This window comes from Ranitomeya variabilis, chromosome 2 (assembly GCF_051348905.1).
Source record: "Ranitomeya variabilis isolate aRanVar5 chromosome 2, aRanVar5.hap1, whole genome shotgun sequence".
In the NCBI taxonomy this organism is placed as follows: Eukaryota; Metazoa; Chordata; class Amphibia; order Anura; family Dendrobatidae; genus Ranitomeya; species Ranitomeya variabilis.
The window spans coordinates 312,967,352-312,992,436 of NC_135233.1; the positions used below are offsets into that span (position 1 = coordinate 312,967,352).

At 38.8% G+C, this 25,085-nt stretch overlaps 1 protein-coding gene across 5 annotated transcripts in view; it reads right to left on the reverse strand.

Annotated features, from left to right (window-relative positions):
• Positions 1 to 8,470: 8,470 nt before the first annotated feature.
• AFF2 (ALF transcription elongation factor 2) overlaps positions 8,471 to 25,085 on the reverse strand; it is a 706,159-nt gene continuing 689,544 nt past the window's right edge. For all 5 annotated transcript variants that reach the window (XM_077285241.1, XM_077285245.1, XM_077285243.1 and 2 more), the window contains one exon: positions 8,471 to 21,531. In XM_077285241.1, the coding sequence (XP_077141356.1) occupies positions 21,410 to 21,531 (122 nt within the window). In that variant the 3' untranslated portion in view covers positions 8,471 to 21,409. The remainder of the gene's footprint in view (positions 21,532 to 25,085) is intronic.

The window sequence follows — 25,085 nt, forward strand, 5'->3', positions numbered from 1 at the left end:
TGAGGCTGCGTCCCCACACATTACCACACGAGGCTCTGTCCCCACACATTACCATATGAGGCTCCCTCCCTCCACATTACCACACGAGGCTCCATCCCCACACATTACCACACGAGGCTCCGTTCCCACACATTACCACATGAGGCTGCGTCCCCACACATTACCACACGAGGCTCTGTCCCCACACAAATCCAGTTTGCTTTTGATTTTACACTGTGAATAAAATGTGTTAGTATTATTCTGATTTTTAATTATTATTATTGTTATTAACTTCATTTAGGTTAATTTACCACCTGCGTAAGCGCTATTGAATGTTGTCATTATTTACTTTAGTTTAATCACTAGCAGCGTTAATTAGATAGCAATGAGCATGCCGAGCGTTAGCTGGCTGGAAACAGCTAGTAGCCTCATATACACAGTATTATGTTCCATAGCGATATATACGCAATATTATACCTCCATTGCAACTATGTGCAGTATAATTCCCCATATACACAGCATTATGGCCCATAGCCCCATATACACAGTATGATGTTCCATATTCCCCCTATAGATAGTATGATGGCCCCATAGCCCCACTTGGATAAACTATTGCTGAATAGGGTAATCTGGTTGATTCTGTTTTTCAGCATAAACTAAACCCGGTAAAATGTTTTTTTCCTTTCCTTGCTTCCACATTGTATTGTTTATTATTATTATTATTTATTTATATAGCACCATTGATTCTATGGCACTGTACATGAGAAGGGGTTACATACAAGTTACAGATATCACTTACAGTAAACAAACTAACAATGACAGACTGATACAGAGGGGCGAGGACCCTGCCCTTGCGGGCTTACATTCTACAGGATTATGGGAAGGAGACAATAGGTTGAGGGTTGCTGCAGCTCCGGCATTGGTGAGGCGGTAGCTTCAGTAGTGATGAGGAGGCAGCAGGGTCAGTGCAGGCTGTAGGCTTTCCTGAAGAGATGGGTTTTCAAGTTCTGTCTGAAGGATCCGAATGTGCTTGATAGTCGGACGTGTTGGGGCAAAGAATTCCAGAGAATGGGGGATATTCGTGAGAAGTCTTGGAGGCGATTGGATGAGGAGCGAATAAGTGTGGAGGAGAGAAGGAGGTCTTAGGAGGACCTGAGATTATGTGAGGGAAGATATCGGGAGATTAGTTCAGAGATATATGGAAGAGACAGGTTATGGATGGCTTTGTAGGTCAGTATTAGTAATTTGAACTGGATAAGCTGAGGGAATGGGAGCCAGTGAAGAGATTTGCAGAGGGGGGAAGCAGAGGAGTAGCGAGGAGAGAGATGAATTAGTCGGGCAGCAGAGTTAAGGATGGACTGGAGAGGTGCAAGGGTGTTAGCAGGGAGCTCGCAGAAAAGGATGTTGCAGTAGTCAAGGCGGGAGATGATGAGGGCATGCACAAGCATTTTAGTAGATTGACGGTTGAGGAAAGGACGGATTCTGGAGATACTTTTGAGCTGGAGGCAACAGGAGGTGGAAAGAGCTTGAATGTGCAGTTTGAAGGACAGGGCAGAGTCGAAGGTTACTCCGAGGCAGCGGACTTCCGGTACGGGGGAAAGCATGATGTCAGATTGCGATAGATAAGTCAGGTAAGGAAGATCTATGGGATGGAGGAAAGATGATGAGTTCAGATTTGTCCACATTTTGTTTGAAGAAGTGAGAGGAGAAGGATATGGCTGATAGGCACTCTGGGATTCTGGACAGCAGAGCGGTGATGTCTGGGCCAGAGAGGTAGATCTGAGTGTCATCAGCATAGAGGTGATACTGGAATCCATGGGACTTTATGAGTTGTCCCAAGCCAAGTGTATAGATTGAGAAGAGTAGGGGTCCTAGAACAGAGCCTTGGGGGACGCCAACAGAGAGAGGGTGGGATGAGGAGGTAGTATAGGAATGGGAGACACAATGTGCGGTTGGAAAGGTACGAGGAGATCCAGGATAGGGCGAGGTCTTTGATGCCAAAGGAGGAGAGGATCTGTAGTAGGAGGCAGTGGTCAACTGTGTCGAAAGCAGAGGACAGGTCTAGAAGGAGAAGTACAGAGTATTGTCCATTAGCTTTGGCGGTAAGTAGGTCGTTAGTGATTTTGGTCAGGGCTGTCTCAGTTGAGTGATGGGGCGGAAACCAGATTGTAGATTGTCAAAGAGCAAGTTAGATGAGAGGTGGGAGGAAAGATCAGAGTGGACGTGCTGCTCCAGGAGTTTGGAAGCAAATGGGAGCAGTGATATTGGGCGATAGCTGGACATAGCAGTTGGATCGAGGGTTGGCTTTTTAAGGATAAGCATGATTGTGGCATGTTTGAAAGCAGAAGGGAAGGTGCCAGAAGATAGTGATAGGTTGAAGAGGTGGGTTAGGGATGGGATAAGTGTGGTGGTGAGGTTGGGGAGGAGGTGGGATGGGATGGGGTCTAGCGCACAAGTGGTGAGGTGCGATTTGGAGAGGAGACAATTAAGCCTCCGTTCGGTGATGTTGATTAAGGAGGTTATGGGGTTTGGGCATTGGGCTGGTATACAAAGGGGTTGTGGTGGTTGAACAATGAAGACTTGCCTTATCTGGTCGATCTTATTTTTAAAGTGTGTGGCAAAGTCCTCAGCAGAGATGAGGGAGGTTGGAGGGGCAGTGGGGGGCGGAGGAGGGAGTTGAAAGTTTTGAATAACTGTTTGGGGTTGTAGGAAAGGGAAGATACGAGGGTTGGGAAGTAGATCTGTTTAGCAGAGGTGAGAGCAGATTTAAAAGCGAGTGTTGCCTGTTTGAATGAAGTGAAGTCATCTTGCAAATGTGTTTTATTCCAACGCTGCTCCGCAACCCTGGACACTTGCCGGAGCTTTTTAGTGGTGATATTGTGCCAAGGTTGTCTATCGATACATCGCACTCTGCCATGGACGAGAGGGGCAACTGTTGTGAATTCTGCTCTTGGGCTCCCTCCGGTGGTTATAAGTGGTAGCACTGCTGTCTCTGAATCACAGCATTTATCAGGTGTGTTCACTTTTTGAAATTCTGACTGGGCTATTTAATCTTGCTTGACCCTTTAGTCAGCGCCAGTTGTCCATTGTTCCTGTAGGATTCACATCCCTGCCTGGTCTCTCCTGCTTTGCTGTTCATTTCAACAAAGATAAGTTCTGGCCTTGATTTTTGCTGTCCACATGCTGTGGCCTTATTGTTCAGTTCTTTTCCATGTTTTTGTCTTGTCCAGCTTGGTCTGTATAAGGATTTGTTTAGCCAAGCTGGTATCTCTGGAGATGCAGATATACCCTCCGTATCTTTAGTTAGCTGTGGAGATTTTGTATTTTCTGTGGTGGATATTTTCTAGTGTTTTAATACTGACCGCATAGTACTCTGTCCTATCCTTTCTATTTAGCTAGAAGTGGCCTCCTTTGCTAAATTCTGATTTCAGTCTGTGTATGTTTTTTCCCTCTCCTCTCACAGTCAATATTTGTGGGGGGCTGTCTATCCTTTGGGGATTTTCTCTGAGGCAAGATAGTTTTCCCTTTTCTTTCTCTAGGGGTAATTAGTCCTCCGGCTATGTCGAGATGTCTAGGGAGTGATAGGTACATTCCACGGCTACTTCTAGTTGCGGTGTTAAGTTCAGGGTCTGCGGTCAGTACAGGTACCACCTTCTCCAGAGTGCGTCTCATGCTGCTCTCAGGCCACCAGATCATAACAGGCAACTGTGTCAATAGCTGATGCAAGAGTGGCATTGTAGAAAGCAGTGGCACTGTCTGTGTCGTCAAGTGAGGATATGGATGCCAGTGGTAGGATAGAGCCAGAGACTGTGTGGGTGTCTAGGTGTGCAAGGTTTCTGAGGGGGTGCGCATTTTGCTGGACATGGATGACCGGTGACGAGGACAGGTGAGCAGATGGTGGTTGGATAGAGGGAGTGGGGAGGTGGTGAAGTTAGTTAGAGAGCAGAGACGGGTGAATACCAGGTCTAATGTATGTCCGTCTATGTGGGTGGCTGCGAAGGACCACTGAGTAAGTCCAAAGGATGAGGTAAGGGACAGAAGTTTGGAGGCTGTTGACTGAAGAGTATCAATGGGGATGTTGAAGTCACCCATTTAAGTGCACCCAGTTTAGTGCATGCTAGCTGTGATCCACATATCATAGTATATAGCAGACTGCAGAATGAGCTAAAACTGAATCCAAGGTGAACTCATAGAATCATAGAATGTTAGTCGGAAGAGACCTCCAGGGTCATCGTGTCCAACCCCATGCTCAATGCAGGATTCACTAAACCATCTCAGACAGATGTCTGTCCAGCCTCTCTTTGAAGATTTCAATTGAAAGAGAACTTACCACTTCTCGTGATAGCCTTCTCCACTCATTGATCACCCTCACTGTCAAAAAGTTTTTCTAATATCTAATCTGTGTCTTCTCCCTTTGAGTTTCATTCCATTGCTTCTCATGTTTCCATGTGCAAATGAGAATAAGGATGATCCCTCTATACTGTGACATGCCATCAGATATTTGTAGACAGCTATTAAGTCTCCTCTCAGCCTTCTTATTTGCAAGCTAAACATTCCCAGATCCTTTAACCATTCCTTGTAAGACATACTTTGCAGTCTGTTCACCATTCTGGTAGCTCTTCTCTGAACTTGCTCCAGTTTTTCAATGTCTTTTTTAAAATGTGGTGCCCAGAACTGGACACAGTATTCCAGATGAGGCCTGACCAAGGAGGAGTAGAGGAGGATAATTACTTCATATGATCTAGACTCTATGCTTCTCTTAATACATCATAGAATTGTGTTTGTCTTTTTTTGCTGCTGCATCACGCTGTTGACTAATGTGCAGTCTGTGATTTATTATTATAACCAAGTCTTTCACTCGTGCCGTTCTATTCATCCCATTTTGTACATGTAATTGTCTTGTTTCTTGCCCAGATGTAGAACCTTGCATTCTCCCTGTTAAATACTATTCTATTAGTCGCTAACCATTGTTCAAGCTTATCTAGATCCTTCTGAATCCTTGGTCTTCTCCAGGGTTAGCTATCCCTCCAAGCTTTGCATCATCAGCAAATTTGATTTGTTTACCTTTAGTTACCTTATCTAGATAATTTATAAAAATGTTGAACAACATTGGGGCCAGGACAGAGCCTTGTGGTACCCCACATGAAATACTCTTCCATTTGGATGTGCAACCATTTATTACCACTCTTTGGGTATGATCACTGAAACAGTTATGAATCCACCTAACCATAGCCTTGTCAATCCCATAGTTGGTCATTTTGTCAATAATAAAACCAATATTTTGTTATCACAAAAAACAATAAAAAAGGACCAAAAATTGGTCATAAAAATCAGTAGAAATAACAGGTGAGGACCACATAAACAGGAAAAAAGGAGGTGGATATGCCTGGAAACAATTAGTATATTGACAATCAAAGTAAAAAAGACTGTGCCAGATAATGAATATTAATTAACTGCTCGCAAATAAACATAATATAAATCATCAAAGAGACTTAAATTCAATAAAGCAGGACACACTGATCCAGTAAGCCTATGTGTGCAAAAATGATTTAAGCATACAAATACATATAAGGGCCGACGGGGGTCCTGCAAACTCTATCAAATCAATGTGAAATGCATGCGAAAAATAAATGCGAAAAATAAAGCGCTTTAAACATTCATTACCAATTCAAGTGAAGAGAATCCAGGCGTCCACACACCCAACGTGCGTTTCGCAATTAAATGCTTCGTCTGGACCGGTGTGTCCTGCTTTATTGAATTTAAGTCTCTTTGTATCATATACAGCATTACGCTGATTTATATTATGTTTATTTGCGAGCAGTTAATTAATATTCATTATCTGGCACAGTCTTTTTTTACTTTGATTGTCAATATACTAATTGTTTCCAGGCATATCCACCTCCTTTTTTCCTGTTTATGTGGTCCTCACCTGTTATTTCTACTAATTTTTATTACCAATCTTTGGTCCTTTTTTATTGTTTTTTGTGATAATAAAATATTTGTTTTATCAATGGTTATTCTTGTGTGGAGCTTTTTTCTATAGGTGTGTGTATGTGCATTTTGTCAATAAGGTTAGTAGGATAGCAAGGTTTGTTTGACTACATCAAGGGTGATATGCATTTATCCTTCATTCACTCCATATATGTGCACTTTCCAGTGCGGAATTTGTTGACATACCCTTTTCTCAATCGACCGCTTTATTCAGCATGAAAATATATTTCTTATACCAATGTGCTAAAGGAAAGATATCAGCAAACCATGAAACCCACAGCATGTTCAGACACTTGAACATCCAGAATAAATCAAGGCTGCTTCCATGCAATCTCTTGTGGTTTTTGATTAAAACAACTGGTACTAACTAGGGATGAGCGAATATACTCGTTACTTGAGATTTCTTGAGCATGCTCGGGGGTCCTCCGAGTATTTTTTAGTGCTCGGAGGTTTAACTTTTCTTGCCGCAGCTGAATGATTTTCACCTGTTAGCCAACAGAAGTACATGTGGGGGTTGCCTGGTTGCTAGGGAATCCCCACATGTACTTATGCTGGCTAAGAGATGTAAATCATTCAGCTGCAGCAAGAAAAGCTAAATCTCCGAGCACTAAAAAATACTCGGAGGACCCCCGAGCATGCTCGAGAAATCTCGAGTAATGAGTATATTCGCTCATTACTAGTACTTACGTATAATAATGTGTGTAAAATATCGGTTTCACAATTGCATGTACTTTGTGCATTCTGTCCTTTTTTTCACCTGGATCTTCTCTGAGCACATAGGGTTCCTTCTATACTTCAAAAATGTAATAATAGAAAAATCGACTTCTTAAGATATTGTTGTAGCTGTTTTGTTCTTATCCAAAGTCAGGTTATTGGATTGCCAGTGAGGCCTAATTGTGGGACCAGGCCCCCTTGTTCGTGAGCACTCGGTGAAGTGAATGCACATAGGTGGTGAGCATAAGCAATTCTGTTTTTTGCCATGTAAACAGTTTTCTTATACCATTTTACGGGGAATGTAACACTCCATGCATTGCTACAATTGGAGGTCCAGCAGCCACCTCCTTTTCATGAGTATGTCATGATAGCTTTTAGCTGTCGTGCCTTTCCCAGAATATTACCCATAACGCACTGTTTCTCAGAACATTGCATAGGAGATAAGAAAATATTAGACCAAATATATACTGTTGAAAAATCTTAAAGGTAGCCTGTCACCAGGTTTTCCCCATCGTACGTATGGCCAGCATCTTCAAGCATTCTGCTACAGCATACAAGTATGCTCTATGTATGTCCCTAATCCTCTTTGGAGGGTACAAAAAAGATAGGTCCTGTCCGATGGGCATCTCTGGACCTCCTCTTCTCTTATCTGCTTTGTGTGCTCCTGCGTAGGCACACTTCTCTTTGCAAGGCACTGTAGTGCGCATGCGACGGATTTACCTACGGGTCATCGACGCCTTTCCCGGTGCATGCGCACTACAGTGAAGTACACCTGCACAGGAACGCGATGGAGAACAGTGTGCATATGCTGGAGGAAGAGTCATCCACATGAAGTACCGAAGGAGGAAGGTGATCGCATGAAGAGAAGAAGCACCAGATCAAGACCAGAGATGCCCATTGGACCAGACCACACCATCTAGGAGTGTAATAAAAGAGTTTTTGTGTCTTGCATTGGGGTTGGGGACATACATTCAGCATTCCAGTATGCTGAAACACAGGGCTTACAGGTACTGGCAGTATTTTACATAGGGAAAACTTGGTGACAGGCTCCCTTTAACCCTCCTGTATCAATATTACTCCAGTGTGTGCATCTGAGATAGAGAAAAGTACATCTAAAGGGAACCTGTCAGCAGGAATGTGCACAGTAACCTACACAAAGTGTCAGGTCAGCGCTGTTATACTGATTAAAATTATACCTTTGTTGATGAAATTAGTTTTTTTTGTTTATTCTTTATTTTCAATTTTGAGTTAATGATATGCTCGTGCTCCAGAGCGGCCTGTGGGGGTCTTCATGTGGTGCTCTGATTAGGTATTCATGTGTATGGCTTCTGACAGCTCACTGATCCCTCACTGACCTTTCCCCTAGTTTACATAATGAATATTATATATACAAAATGGAAAAAACCCTTCTGCAGACAGGCACCAGCTGCAGTATAATTGTATGTGTACTGTGTTTACAATTAATGTGGTTGAGATTATCCTGATATGAAAAAAAAAAAAAAATCCATTTGAAAATGGCGCCCGCCGCACCTGCACAGTAACAGCTATCAGTGTATCTAGAGGTGATACGATACCTGCTATTGTGCAGGTGCCCACGGCGCCATTTTGCTAGAGAAAAAAAAGTCCTGCACCTAGATGGCGCCTGCACAGTATGTATATTTAATATTCATTATGTAAACTAGGGGGCAGGTCAGTGAGGGATCAGTGACATGTCAGCAGTCTCTATTATTATTTCCTAATCAGAGAATTAAAAAACAACCACAAGACGGATTTCATTAACCAAGATATCATTTTAATCAATATAACGTCGCCGAACTGACACTGTCTGTAGGTTTCTGTGCACAATCCTGCTGACAGGTTCCCTTTAAAATGACCACATAAGCATTGGAAAAACATATACAAAAATAAATACTGGAAACATTTGGCATCTGGGTTCACTTAGAAATGAGACCATTAATTTTAAGACAAATTTTACAAAAACAAAAAGAATACATTAGTTACAGAGAATTGTTTTTAATAAAAATTTTATTTGACCATTTTTAAATAATTTGTTGCTCCGGCAGCATAATTAGTCTCTCTATGAGAGACACAGACATACCAGGTTAGACAACATTATTTATACATAGACATTGTATTTAAAAACATCAGAACTGCACTTAAACCCCCGGTTGCTAAAGGAGACAGCATAACTTTATTTGGTAAAGTTTTGCAGAATCCTTACACAGCGGAAACGTAAAACCATTTCAGTACATGAGCGAATACCTCCCCATGCTCTAAAACAGTCATGTTTTTCTACATTGGAATTAGAGATTGTTTGTCATGAATAAAATAAAAAAAAAACATAAAAAAGAATAAAAAAGCCATTGTGCAACACTTGAAAACACAAAGCAAAATAAAGCAGGATATAATTGTATACATTCAAAGCAAAAAAAAAACAAAAAAGAGCAAATAAAACGGGACTTCGTACTTTAGAACCACAGCATGGTATTCATTGCTTAAACACTAACAATTAAGGTCTGTACAAAACATTGGAACTTATGAAATCTTTACAAAGAATAACATGCTTATTAAAACAAGGAATCAGGATTATGTATATATGGACCCTGCTTAAAAAAATACAAAGGATTTTTTTTTCTTAAAATACACAACTGGATGGAAAAGTGACCATAAAAATTGTGGCAATTGTCACACTTTTCTGAACTAACAGAATGACAGAATCATGAAGATTTTACCAATTGGTGTTAAGTAAAATGACTGCAGAGAGTTTAGCGTTCCTTTATTTTTTTATTATTAAATGTGGATATTTTGGTACCTGTCAGATCAATTTCCTTTTAGTTTGATTGTTAACAATTGTATAAACACATTTTGGAACCTATGAGAATAGAAATAATCAGGGGTGGACTGATAACACCCTGGGCTATAGTGATGGTCATTAGTGCCATCTACGTGCCAAGTTCAATGATGTCACTCTAAGGAGTTGCCTTAGACTTACATATTAATGACCTATCCATTTCCCATTCACTAAGATGAGTACTAAACATTGTATGGGGCTTCTTTGTGCCACCCTGTACAATGCTTTTATCCAGCTACTCTTGGAGCCGATAACAGAGGATCGTGGGAGTGCCGGGCGGCGGACCTCCACTAATCTGATATTGATATGGACCGTTCACTGACATGCAAGTCCCGGACAACCTGTTTAACAGCCTTCATTGTACTGTTATAATCTGTTCATTAAATTGGTTAGGAAAGAAGTTAGGTAAGGGTCGCCCATCTTTTTCTAGAAAGAGGATTTCAAAACTGTTAAAAAAAAGAATGAGCACGTGCTGCCCTTCTCTATAGAGATAAATGAGCGAGACGAATACGCAAATTGAGAAGGTCTCAAATATTGAATTAGCGTCTAAATGCTAACTGGTTAAAAGTTTTAAAAAAGTGGTGGAACAACACCTTTGTCGTGACATGTACATGTAGTTTGGAACAAACTGTCAGTGGGGTAGAGCATAATCTCAATTTCCGATGGGGGGACCATTTTGACTGGTGGCACATTAAAACGGCCATGAAGACTGCCCCATTGGCTTACTGCTTAGTCCACCCCAACTAGTGTTTCTGGCTTGAACAGGTCCTTCTGAACTTATGTTACCAAATGACAAAAGCTTTGGTGGAATTTCATGGCAGACAGTATTACGATCCAGTATAAAATACAATAGACTCTCAGATGATGCAACAATTAAATCTGATGAGGAACGGTATATGACTAGACTACATCTTTTGCAATCATGCAAGTATGTACACAAGTATTTATACTATGTACAGAATTCACCTTATTACAACCGCTGGTGTTTCTCTTCATAAGGACAGAGTGAGTCGGATATTCTTTGTACAGTCAAAGGTCCATAATTAATAAAACTGACAGTCAAATATATCAGTTTGAAATACGTGTACATCTTTAAAGAAAAGTAAAATCTTTGGCATGCAAAACCTATAATCTGCCTTAACATGCTCTAATCACGCCTGGTTAGACCACCAGAGATGGGCTTTTACTAACTGTACATGCATAATCGCTGCTCCGCTCCATTCACCTGTTTCTGGACTAAATACAATTTTATCAAATTTGGCTTGTATTATACTGAGAAGCACATTAGAGCAAGACAAAAGATGACAAATGATCAGAATAAAGCTGGCTAGATTCTTTTAGCAGGCAATTAACTTCACAGAATTCCCCATTAAAGAAGATGTTTTACTCGGCCAAAAGTGTATATTAATCCCTATGGGGCTAAGAAAGGCGAGTCGTTGTCAGATGCACGTGGTGCTGCTTATACGGAGGGGGCAACAGAAGCAGCTGAGAAAGTCAAACGTGTCCAAATGATATGTCCTCAGAGTTTAGATACAGAAGTGTGTGTGATGGTCACCCACCTATTCAGTTCCTGACAATAATGATGACCTCAATCAGTATCACCAACCTAGTATTTGGTGCCATTTCTTACCCTACTGTCTATGAGGGGGACATTTGTCAGTTAGATGGTAGCCATACACCTTTCAGCCATACAGGGCAATTTTAGAAGTTCAATTAAAGGGATAATGTCAGGCACATTCGTAATCTATTGGTTTGAATAGTAAATCTGACAACTACAGCTCCATTTAATCCAGTAATACATATATACTGGTTCCCAAGCATTGCAACATTTAGGTAATGAGAGAGGCTGAGAATGTTCTGAGGAGCACTAGAAGAAAGCACATTTTTCAAGAACTTATGGGGCTTAATATTTATTTGCCCTTATTTTAGATTATTTATAGATCAGTTTATTGACTTTCATATTACTAGAATGTTGCAAGACCTAGAAAATGACAGAGAAGGCTATGGTGAAGTATGCCAGCCGCAGAAGTGAAGATTGTCATGGTCCGGCTGCCATGGAAGACTGGACACCGGTTCAAGGCAGCACAAATTTTATTGATCAAATTTACCCAACTCTTACTATTTAGAGGAATCAATATCATGTTCTTACCTAAGTGACTGAATTTTTACGATGATTTTAGTCCACAGCTAGTTGGTTACCATGTCCAATATGTAGCACCCCACCATATCTAAGATGTCTAATTTTGCTGGTCACATTTGCATCTATTAAAGAAAAGCTGTCACCCCATTTTCTGCACCCAAATTACCACCATAGTGGTATACCTGACATTAATAGGATTTTACAAATGGCCCTGGCTAAATTGCCTGTTGCAAAATAACGTCTAAGCTTAACTTATAAATGATCGCACAGTGCATGCATCGCATGGGTGGTATGTTAATGGGGTTGCCTGGACATATATTGATGATCTGTCCCAAGGATAGCATGGAGTGGCAGAGATCTGACACAAAGCAACCCCACCGATCAGCTATTGTTACTTCCTGCAGTGACCACATGTGAACATTGGATGGTGCTGAACTGCTCAGCTCTGTTGAATATGTAGGGGCCGCAGTTGGCTACTACAAATCAGTTCACAATTAACAAAAAACAATCAGCAGAAAATGTCCTATTGTTTAACTCAGGTTTTGTGTTACAAGCATCATTAAAAAAATGCTATTTTTTATATCATGAACTTTATTTAAAAATTAAAAGTAGTAAACTTCCAATTTTCACTCTGAACACTGGGACTTTCAAACTTTGTATCCTTTCAGGAAGAGTTTACAGCAGTTTTCTTACCAGCAGAGGCGGGATTACAATGACAAATGACACATAACTCTGCTCCCCCTCTCATTACATTCATTAGATACTTTAAAACAAAAGATGGGGTCAGACTGTTCATTGTGGCTATGTACATTTATTGTTTCCTGAAACAACAGGAAGTTAAAATCTAAAAAAGCCCCAGTGGTCAGTGTGAAAATTGAAAGATTTATATTTTTTATTTTCAATAGATTGTTATAAGAAAAAAGTGCTAACATTTTTAATTAAATACAATTAACACAAAACTTAATTTAAATAATAGGTCAGTTTCTGATGATAGCTTTCCTTTTAGAGAATCAGTGCATTACCAATCAGCAAGCCATTTGATGATATAATGGACAATATTTTCCTAATACAATTGTTTCTTGCCTATTGCAGAGATTAATATTATGTTCCTTTTTTATTCATTAAGCCCCATCTGCTCACAATAAGTTTTGGAATTACTATGTCTTATCTATATGCAGACATGTAACTTCATAGAAGACTGGCAGCCACAACAGGCAGGAGGCGCTCAGTCTTCAGAATATGAAAATCCACACGTCCCTATAGCACGATCATGAAGCGATTTACCATAAAACATAACAGACTGTCTTTAAGAGGATACTAAACCATTACACTGACAAAAAGCAGATGTCTTTTGATTTGACTCAACAGAATTCAAGAACTGATGTACAGATGAACATGCTTACCTATTACAACCTTCCACTATGAGGAGATTTTAAACATTTTTGTTATTGGGCAAAGGTACCTAACTGAGATTTGTAAATGTTTCCTATCATTTTGCAGAAACACGACGAAAGGAAGATATAATATGAAACTCCTTTTAGAGTCCTTGTGGACTACCTACAAAATAATAAAAATGACACATACTATGATGCAAAACTGCAATGGAGGCATTGCTAAAAACCCCAAATCAATCTGCACTATTATCAAAAAGTATTTGTCATGGACGAGTACCTAGGAAACAAAAAAGTGCAATGTGGTTTTAACCGACAACCACTGGTAAAGGTGAAGGAGGTTACATTGTGTGAGACACAATACATGAACCGCATGTAGAATAAGCGCTGCAACCCCACGGGAGGAAATAACAACCAGTAATTGGTTAATAGGGGAAGGAAACGTGGGTATTTTGCGCTCTTGATGAAGATCCAAACAAACAATTAACAAGAGTTACACGAGCCAGATAAGACGTAGATATGGTTTTATATTCAACACATTTCAAAGTCACTCAACTAAAACAGGTCAGCAAACTATAAACCCTCCCTCGCCTGTATTGTCCTGTTTTTTTTGCTGATGGAGGAGTCAGAAGACTTTGAAACGCGTTGAAAATTAAACCATATCTAGGTCTTATCTGGCTCAAGAAACTTTCGTTTGATTGTTTGTTGATCCTCATCAACTGCACAGAATTTCCATCCACCTTTCCTTCATCTACTGACCAAAGTATTGATCATAGCTATGACATGTCACCTGGACCTCATTCACATATCTGTTTTTCATCATCCACCCGTATTTATCTTTTAAAGTTTACGGGGGCTTTTCACAAATCAATGTTATTTATAGAGTATCTGCAAAAAAAAAAAGAAAAATGTCCATTTTTGATCAAAGTCATGGATCAAACTCGGGCACTCAAGTCAATGGGTCCGTGAAAGAAAAGCAGACAGCACATTGATTTATGTGTGTCACCTAGGTGCTGTCCACTGGGTGCGAGAGGAGTGGAATTGTTTTTTGTTTTGCATACAAATTGGATGTTACATTAACTGTAAAAATGGACACCTGGACCAAAAAACGGATGAAAATCAAATCAGCACACAGATGAAAAACGTTTAATTTTTTCCTCTTCCTACACAAGAAAAAAACAAATGTCTGAATGAGGCATAAAAGAAAGGAAGATGATAGAGCCAGGGCTGATTAATACATTTGGTCAGGATACAACTTCCTGTTTGCAGTTTCTGCAGCACAAAGTTCTGCTCAAGCAGCAGAAATACTGTGAACATTAAGAGAAGAGGATAATTCATGAACTCATGTAACTTTTAATACCTGGGGATGATATACTTTTAAGCATTAAGAAAAGTTGCATTATAAATGCCTATTTTTGAAGTTACATCATTAAGATACAAAACTGCAATGGTGCTATCCTTACCAAGTATCTAATACTAAAATAAATACTACAGATATTTTACAGTAATTAACACGTCATAAAGGTAACATGGTTTCTTCCAGTTAGAAAATACAATACTGAACACTAACCAATGGAATATTTAACGTTGAGGACCGTTTCCACTGTTTGTCGGGGAGTGACCATAAACCAAGGTAATAAAGCTTATTCAGAATTTGCCCAGATAGCAAAGTCCTGTATCAGGATAGCATTTTCTAATCCAGACACAAAGCCAAATTCTGATTGGTGGTAATTAATAACAACACTGATGTGCAAAACACACCATAATATTTAATACACCTAAAAAAAAAATCTGATGAGCGATCGTTAAATATAATACAGAATAATTATTAAATATATACATGATTATATGGCCATGTAAACCAGCAATCAGCAAAGAAATCATTTAAGGAGACTTTCTCAGTCATTACAATGCCATTAAGTATTAGTCGACCTTTTCTGTCAAGCGGCTGAAAATTCAAGCTTTATGTTCTGTATTTACTATTTCTATTTATTGAACTGTATAAAAACGAAAATGGCCATCATCACATCAGCTGAAGAGATCATTATCTAGAACAGTGTTCCCCAATTCCAGTCCTCAAGAGCCACCAAGAGTTCATGTTTTCAGGATTTCCTTAGTATTGCACAGGTGATGGAATTATGAAAACTTGATCTGTTGGTTGCTCTTGAAGACTGGAGTTGGGGAAACTTGATGTAGATTTTCTGGATCCAAAAAGGCTACAACATCAGCTCCCACATTGCTGCATAACATGGCTGATTTACAAGTAAATGTTTGGGAAAACAAAGATACAGCCTTCACGGAAGCTGTAATGAAGCTATACTTGCGTATATATAAAGATGGTTTCCAGTAGGTTGTATTGAATTAGTGCTGAACAGAATTACAAAAATTTGTCCCACCACCACCCAAATCAGACCTGCTTACTTAGCCCATGCTTTTTTACTTATTTTCCACAACCCATTGTCCCTCCCTGAACTGGCAGTGGGGCTCTATCTAATGATGGAGTATCTTGACATTGTACACAAGAAACTTCCTTGAAACAATGGTTTCTGAGAGGTTTTAATGGCACCAAAGTCATGTGCCAACTCTTTCTAAATTCCTAAAGATTCTCAATTTTTCCAGAACCTCCTTGATGTTTTAGTTGAGTTGGAAAGCTTGGAAAGTCCTTTATTTTGCCACAGTGTTTTCCTATGGCATACCCAGTGTGGCATGTGCTAAGTATCAAAAGAGAGGAATACTGCCTTGGCTTAGGGATTTGGAAATAAGGCAAGGGCAGTCAATGACATTTACGAAGCAGGTGACGAAGAGACTTGCGACTCTGCTAAGAATTTTCAAAACTTGACAGAACAGGACAACCAAGGAAGTATATCCAGACTTTTTTTCTATTTTAGAGGAAATAGTCCTGTAAAAAAACTTCCCTGACTGTAATAAATAATGAATATTACCAAATTGCCAAATAGAATAAGGGTTAATGGTATTCTGAAACATACAGGCACTTTCAGTACTAAATAATTGAGAGAAACAGTCTCTAGGAATGTTCGTATTGCTGTGATTATTCCTTTGGTTGCCACAGCAGCCATTAATGCAACTGGAGATATGCACTTAACGCTCGTGGAGCTGGGTACAGGTCAATAGTATAATTCATCAGTTAAGATTATTAAAGTGAAGAGCTGGAGCCAGATTTGTACAAGTTGAGCAGTAACACCGATTCATATTCCTCATCACCACCACATCAGATGCCTTCTTTGAATGGGTTGAATAAACATTCAGTACCAAACTGAACTAGTTCAGCCAGTACATGGATATTTCATCACCCCAGGCTATTCTATTACTTCTTATTGAAAAAGTCACGGAACTAAAGGTAATTAACTAGAATACCTTACAGGAATCATTACTCAAGCTCTGTGTAAACATATGATAGATGCATCAATTCTTCTCATCCTTTTTTACCAAAATGAAGACCGAATGTTGTTCTGTTGAGTGAATTCTGGATATTTTTCAACTTTTTTTTTTTTCATTTGAATCAATTCTTGTTGGTTGTCTCATGTTCAGGGGCTATGTCTACTATGGCTATGTGTTATATGCGTCTCCAATATGGCCCCAAAGCCTATTTAATCCATTTATCCACTTGGCACCAAACCTCTGTGTGCATCTATTACAAACCAAATTATGGAGGTATTCTTCCCTAGAATTCCTTCTACATGTCAAATGGTCCACCACATGGAACCATACATGTGACTGTGACCATGATCTGAACCACAGCGGATTCCAAGCTTTTTTTAGTTGGATCAATTCTTGCTTTATGTCTCATGTACAGGGCAATACTATGGCTATGTGTTCTATGGATCTCTAATAGGGCCCGAAATATTTGTTTATCCACTCGGCACTAAACCTCTGTGTGCATCTATTACAAACCAAACTATGGAGGTATTCTTCCCTAGAATTCCTTATACATATCAAATGGTCCACCGCATAGAAGCATGAATGTGACTGTGAGTATGAACTGAATCCTAGCTGGATAGTAATTTATGGAGTTTGCTACTCATATGGAGTGACAAAGCCAGACTTCCAGTGTTAGATGTAGGGCCACCTATTAATATACTATATTTGGTTACATAACTTAATATTAATTGTAACCTAGTACGGAGTTAGGCACTTCCCAATTAAATCACTGAAACCTCAAAAAATTGTATGTACTCGAAGAGAGAACCCTAACTCCATGCACTTCTTACTGCAACACCGTGGCTCTAAACCCCTTGCTGCCCACAGGTCTGGTAGACACCTTGGACCCTGCATCTATAGTGAGTAAAATGGAGGCGGTCAAGTAGTTTACTCAAGTGACTGAAGATACAGGAGATTCTTGTACCTGTCTGTGTCCTGAGTTAGGTTTCATCTGAGCAGAAGAAGCAGCCTTCTTGAAAGTTGATCACATCAACACAGTTATCTTAAGCAAAATAGACACAGACCTCCATTATTTACACACCTGGGGTGCTGGGTTAAAAAAAATGGGGGCTAGGTTAAGTTCATGCTAGTTTAAGAGGTATTAAAGATTTCATCAGAAAGTGACTAATCCCGTAATACTTGGACAATGCGTTTAGTAACATTTACGTATGTGATATCTTAAATATAAATGGTATGTATAGTGTATGTCTATTTTAATATCTATGGTTATCTACTAATTACTTTGCATCAAAGATATGTTGTTTAGAGCCACCAGTTATAAACTGTCGCCTACACCTCTGTCTGTAATCTTCAGTACCAGCTCACTCTGGTTAAAGCCATATTTGTAGTCTTTATCATAAATTCAACATAGCTAAGCTTTTACCCTGAGGCATCAATGAAAATCTACCAGTTTTTTGACAGTAGATATATGCCTGAATATATGTATAGGACAAATCCAACTCTCTTGGTGATTTTTTTCCACAAGGGACAAGGGTATAACCAGTCTAACTACCATTAGTGTTAAGTGCAAACCCCCAAGAGCTTTTAGGCCCCCAGGCAACATAAAGATAAGCCATAGTGGTTTTTATACTTGCTCATTGCTACAATCATGATAGTTACGTATCAAGTGACAACCCAACAATCGACGCCTAGAAATGGAGAAATGGCTTAGAAATTTGAATGTTAATTACATGATGTACATTGTGATAATGCAGCTGTAAAAGTAGAAACAAATAAATAAAAGCTAAAAAACTAACCCCTTACCATTTCGCATTTTTGTGCTTTATTTTTAAGCAACACATCTACAAACGTACGTTAAAATTTATCAACACGTGATGTGTGCAATCAAGCACATTTGGTTTATAAACTGAAGTCGAGGTAATTTATGAATACATAATAATTTTAATAACTTATTTCAATCACTTCACTTTCCACCTTCCAATGGAAGGTAGCCAATACACAGGTCCTAAATAATTTACTAGGAATTCATGATGTAATACTATGTTGTAGATATCTCAATGTCTTCCAAGTCAGATCTGAAAGGGAATCTGTCACTACATTTCACCTATCTAGACTATTAATATGGGCACACAGGTTATAGACAGCTGAGGAGAGTCCTGTGTGTCTCATATCAGCTGTGTTACTGAGAAATCATCTTGATCTGGGGAGGATGGTGACTGGAGATAACTCTACCCCCAAAGATTATTTTAAATATAAGGGGGAGTAACCAGTGTGATGTGTAATGGTTACCAGTGTGACGTGTAATGGCCGCTCTCTGCTCTCCTTATCTCACTACATGGCTGTGTGTGATTATACCTGACACATCTGCAGGTTGTTTCAGCTTCCAGCTGACAGGCATACAGGGCTGCAATAATATTACAATACAGCAGAGCTGAGAGAGAAGCAAAAATGGGTTTGAAAAAAGATAAATTTAATTTTTTTTGTTCTGTGTTAGTTACTTGTCTCACACTGGTAACTCTGCCTTCATGTAAACCAAGCTCTGAGGGCAGAGTTATCTCCAGGCACCATCCTCCTCAGAGCCTGGAAGAGGTCAATTATATAAAGGGATAAAAGATGATTTCTCAGCAACAACACAGCTGATATAAGACATTCAGATAAGATTTTTCTCAGCAGTCTATAACCTGTATGCTCATATTAATAGCATCGATAGGTCAAATGTGGTGACAGATGCCAAATGAATGGGGTTGTTCCATTAAAGGGAATCGGTCATCAGGTTTTTGCTACCGCATCTGAAAGAAGCATGATGTAGTGGCAGAAACTCTAATTCTAGCAATGTATCACTTACTTTACTGGGTACTGCAAATTTAATTGAAAACTATTCTCTCTACTGCAGATCTACCAGTTCTCTGAATACTGAGCCCTGTGTAACCCCGCCCACACACACCACAGATTGTCAGATTTCTGTGTACACTGGACATAGGCAGAAAGCTGCCAATCAATGATGGGGATGTGGATGGACTAGATGGTAAGAGGGTTATTAGTCTTTAGGGAGAGTCAACTTTTTATAAAATCAGTAGGAAATTACAGTATGTGGCCCAGTAAATGACACATCACTGCAATCAGGGTCTCTTTTCCTACATTATGCTGCTCTCATATTAGATATACAAAAAACTAGTGACAGAATCCCTTTAAGTACTAAATTTCTCTTTTAGATCACAAAAATGTTTAAAAAGTTTTCAATAAAATTGCTGTTGCATATCATGTTATACCATCCACTGGTGATCTCTTGGTTACATCTCAGAAGATCAGCCACATTTTCCAGTGCCAATGGTCACACAAGTTCAGTAGTTTAGTACCATCATCTGGATCTTCTTTAGCTTGGGTCGTGGAGCACTTCCCATTCTTAAGCAACGCAGCCAATATGAATAGGCACATGAAAAGTCGCTTGGATGTGGATGTTCTGAGAAGGATTCCAGAGTGTGCCACAAGGGCCCAATAACTATATCTACACATAAAACCTTTTTTTTTTAATTATTCCATCTACATTTTTTTTAAATTTTGCATGATCTAAGAAAAATTCAAAATAATATTTATATGGTAGACGACCCCTAAGTAGTAAGCTATCATTTGATATGGCATCTGCAGATATGACTGCTTCATCATTTGAGTTTCTTCTGAGATATGGTAGAATAAAATACACTTTGGCAAAATGCAGGTAATACACAAAAAAAATCATGTGGAGAAGCGGTGGAACTGCACATTACTGCTTGACAGATGCTAAAAAGGTGACCTATTCACTAGATATTCAATTGTAACAGCTTCATTCACTAAAATGACCTTGCACTTATATACCTACCAATGTGATATACAGTAACGTCAAGAACTTAATCAACTGCAAAATAATAAGTTGCAACAATTCGATCTGCTTGTATTACTGCACTTTCACATTAGCATGATATAACACCCACATAACCCCATGCATCTCTATTATCCTTTGGTAAATTTCAACATTGATTTCACAGATTTTTGGAAATATTGAATTTACAATGAGTGACACTTTGCACTAGCCCAAAATTTGAAAAAAAAAAAAATTCCAAAGATGGCCTCTGACGGTCCACCTGCGTACCGATCCCTTAGATTCCTGTGTGTTGCAAAAGAGAATGGAGATACGAGTGGGGTAATCAGGCATAGTGGTATATTGGTAATAAATCTTTACTACTGTGACTCTATTTTCTTTTCTATCATTGTACATTTTTTGGGAACATTTGTAAATGCAAAACTGCAATGAGGAAAACTAGAGAGACACATTTGAAATACCAGAATGTAAAGCTGTCGTAGCCAAGTTTGGCTTGCTGGGGGGTTCACTAGTATTCAGTTTATTAAAAAAAAGATCCTTTTTATAGTACATCCTTCATCATAGGCTTTAACACTGATTCCTCACTAATGTTTCTCCATAATTATTCAATATATTCTTATGTAAACCTTACAGAAGAGCTGAGGGTAAACAATATCCACTCTACTTCTTGCCAAAGTAAATCACAAAGCTCCATTGAACATAATACTTCAAATATTTCTTCCCAATTAAAGTGTTTTTATAAAACACTTGCGCAATGAAGACGTTTTGTTCCAAATCTTCACAAAGTGCATCATGTTCTTAAGTAAAGGCAGTGAAGACTAAAAATAATATCTTTAAAAATGTACCGTTTCATAAAGCACATAGGAATGGATCCAAGAGACAAAAGGCATATTAAAGATTTGGAAATTAATGGTTGAATTGGTTAATGCTACGATGTGATCTGAATTTCCAATGATGGTAAAATCCACTTCCAACAGACATTATAGAAAAAAGTTGAAGTCAAGGTAATGAGTGGATTTCCACCAGCTAAAGTCTTTTTTGCTGGTAGAGGTAGAATGTATGAAAATGTGTGATGGGTAAAGCAGACACTACAATAATTGAGATTCAACGCGAAGCCAGTGAAGTCCTTGCCGAACGTAGCGGACCAGGTCAGTCATGGTACTGTGTTGAGTTAAGGGCTCCATCACTGTGTTAAGGTCTTGAAAGAACTCTGCAAAAATATAAGAGACACAATGTCAAACATATATAATCTTGTTGTCCATTGTACACATATTGTTAACATGGTTTTAGGCAAGTTTTATATAATTAAAGGTAAGACTAGGACCATTGACCCCAAATCATTAACAATCGTGTTTTGCTCGTCAGTCTTAATTAAAGGTGCACTGGAGTAGGTTGCTCCACATTCATGAGCAGGGGGGCAGAGTTGAATAGTAATCTTATTTATATAGTGCTGACATATTCCACAGCACTTTACAATTAAGCATGGACATGTACAGACAAAAAAGACAACATATTCCACAGAACTTTACAATTAAGCGTGGTCATGTACAGACAATAAAGACAACATATTCCATGGCACTTTACAAATAAGTGTGGATTTGTACAGACTATAAAGACAATTAAGTGTGGACATGTACACACAATAAAGACAACATATTCCACAGCACTTTACAATTACGGTAAGTGTGGACATGTACAGACAATAACAACATATTCCACAGCACTTTACAATTACAGTAAGTGTGGACATGTACAGACAATATAGACAACATATTCCACAGCACTTTACAATGAAGTGTGAACATGTACAGACAATAAAGACAACATATTCCACACCACTTTACAATCAAGTGTGAACACGTACAGACAATAAAGACAACATATTCCACACCACTTTACAATTAAGTGTGGATTTGTACAGACTATAAAGACAATTAAGTGTGAACATGTACAGACAATATAGACAACATATGCCACAGCACTGTACAATTAAGCGTGGACATGCACAGACAATAAAGACAACATATTCCTCAGCACTTTACAATTACGGTAAGTGTGGACATGTACAGACATAAATGACAACATATTCCACAGCACTTTACAATTAAGTGTGGACATGTACAGACAATAAAGACAACATATTCCACACCACTTTACAACTAAGCGTGGATTTGTACAGACTATAAAGACAATTAAGTGTGAACATGTACAGACAATATAGACAACATATGCCACAGCACTGTACAATTAAGCGTGGACATGCACAGACAATAAAGATAACATATTCCACAGCACTTTATGATTAAGCGTAGACATGTAAACTTAGTGTGCTAGCCAGTATATAAATAACATATAAGACATACAAAAAAGGAGAAAAATAAAAACACATGGCAGGCTGCACTACTATAAAAAAAAATATTTATTGAGTCCAACCAGCAACAAACATCTAAAAAAAAATATTAAAAACAGCCTTAGGGTAAGAAACAACCACTATACAGTAAACCACTCAAACCTCTGATCTGGACATATATGGACCAGGAGGTAACCCCCATAGAGATAAAACATATAACAAGGTTGCCAAAGATATAACGAGAATGAAACACCCAGCAAAAATATACTAAGTGATGACAACAATAAATAAATAATAATGCAAATATAAACCAGAGTAAGTACAATGGAAAAACATGTCCAATAATGGCAGTGCTTAGCGGGCAAAGAAAATAAATTGCATCCAAATATCAAATACTAATGGGTGGAAAAGTCCTCCTACACGCATTGCTACTCTAAGATGGCTTCAACAAGGATAATGGTAAATGATAAAGTCATCTTATAAAACAGAACTAATAAATTAAGTTATTCCTCTAAAATAAGGTAGAAACAAAAGAGTGGATATAAAAACAAGCATGAGTAGTATGTGCAGACAGACTCCATATGGTTTAATAAATCCATACCAGGTTTCAGTTTACCGTGTGCTGGTTGATTTTTACCATATGGCTGTTTTCAATTGATTTTAGATGTATGTTGTTAGTTGATCTCAATGAATATTTTCTATTTTTTTGTTTTTGAAGTGTCGCCATCTATGTGTTTTTCTTTCTCCTCTTTTTGCCTCTTAATGAATTTGGCGCAGCTCACAACTGGCATGGGCCTCTGCCAGAAATATTATTCCAGCCAGGTTGGTGTACATTACCGGAGTAATCTATGCCACGTTTGCTGCATAAATTCTGATGAATAGAATGCGGAATCGGGGGATTCAAAATCCACAGTGCCAAGTATCCAAACTATGAACATAGACAGACATAGCATAAAGATGTAATTGCAGTTTATTGCGTCAACACCTTTCAAGGTCCACAGACCTCTTCAACAGGACAAAACCACAGTAAGTGTCCTGATGAAGAGGTCTGTGGACCTTGAAACGTGTTGACGTAATATACCACAATTATACTACATCTGTCTATGTTCGAACTTTGGAAACTTGGCAGTGTGAATTTTGAATCACCAGATTCCTCATTCTATTGTATCTAACCCCATTGGTGATCGTGCAGCAGCCTTCACCTGCTTTATACAGGAGTTGTGACTGTCCCAACCCCACCAGGTGGGCAGATTTCTTACTTTTGTTTACCTTTTTGGCATCAGATGAGACCCTATTTTTGTCTCTCCAGTCTTTTCATCCTTAAATTATGATGAATATGATGGGTGGGCTTCACTATCACCAACTTGCGCCAGCTCTGCCAACGTAGGGATAGTGCACAAAGCCAAAAACTCACAAAATGTTTGTGCAACTGTGAGTTGTGAAATTCTTTTGCAACATTTCAAGTATTTTTACAGTTTTACTCCATTTAACGACCTACATGTGGGCATAAATAAAGGGAGTTGTCTCAACAGTTTTCCCATCACCCTCTGTAAACACCTTATTTTTCTGGGGAGAACCATGACCAGACGACCACTTGTAGTACTTGTAGATGTGTGGCCATCTATGTAACAAAAGGACTTCTTGATTACATCAGAATGGGTACTGCTTGGGCAGAGGAGGTCGCCTCCCTAAAATGTTCATTTGGCTTAATTCATTGGAAAAAGGAAGCAGAGATTTTTTTCCAATTCAACTAATGAACCAATACTCCTTCATTACAGAAAGGAGTTTCAATTACTGGAGCTACCACCCTAGAAGAATTGCATAAGATATATAGTGGGTGCACTGCCCATTCTCCAGGCAATTGTGGACAATTTTTGTTAGAAATATGGTCATAAGTCAAAAAATGGAAAATTCTCACTTTTGGTGCACCCCAAAATGAAATTCAGCGGAACAGAGTAAATCATTATACAAGGTCAAAATACATTTCATGGACACTGGTGGTCCTCAAGAGCAAAAACAATACTTGATTAATCTTTAATATACTGTTTGATAAGGGGGTTTCTTACATAGCAAAGTTCTGTAAACCTCTAAGTATTTGAGAACTTGTGAAATGAATTCACCAAGGCTACACATGGTTCTGGAGGAATTTTATGTTAATAATTAGAACGTGAAAAGTTGGAACGCTCTGTAAATTGTGCGGCCTCCACATCCTCATGATAAATGTGTTGAATCATAAAACAGATGGGTATAGTAAACAATGCATTTATTCTTCATTATCACCTGGCTAGATTTACCACAAAACAACTGTATTTCATTTTCCAACATGACACACAGACTACAAATAGAGATTGTGTCTTTGCAAGAACTCTCTCATATATTTAACTTGTATCATGCAAAAAAAAAGGAGCTGCGTC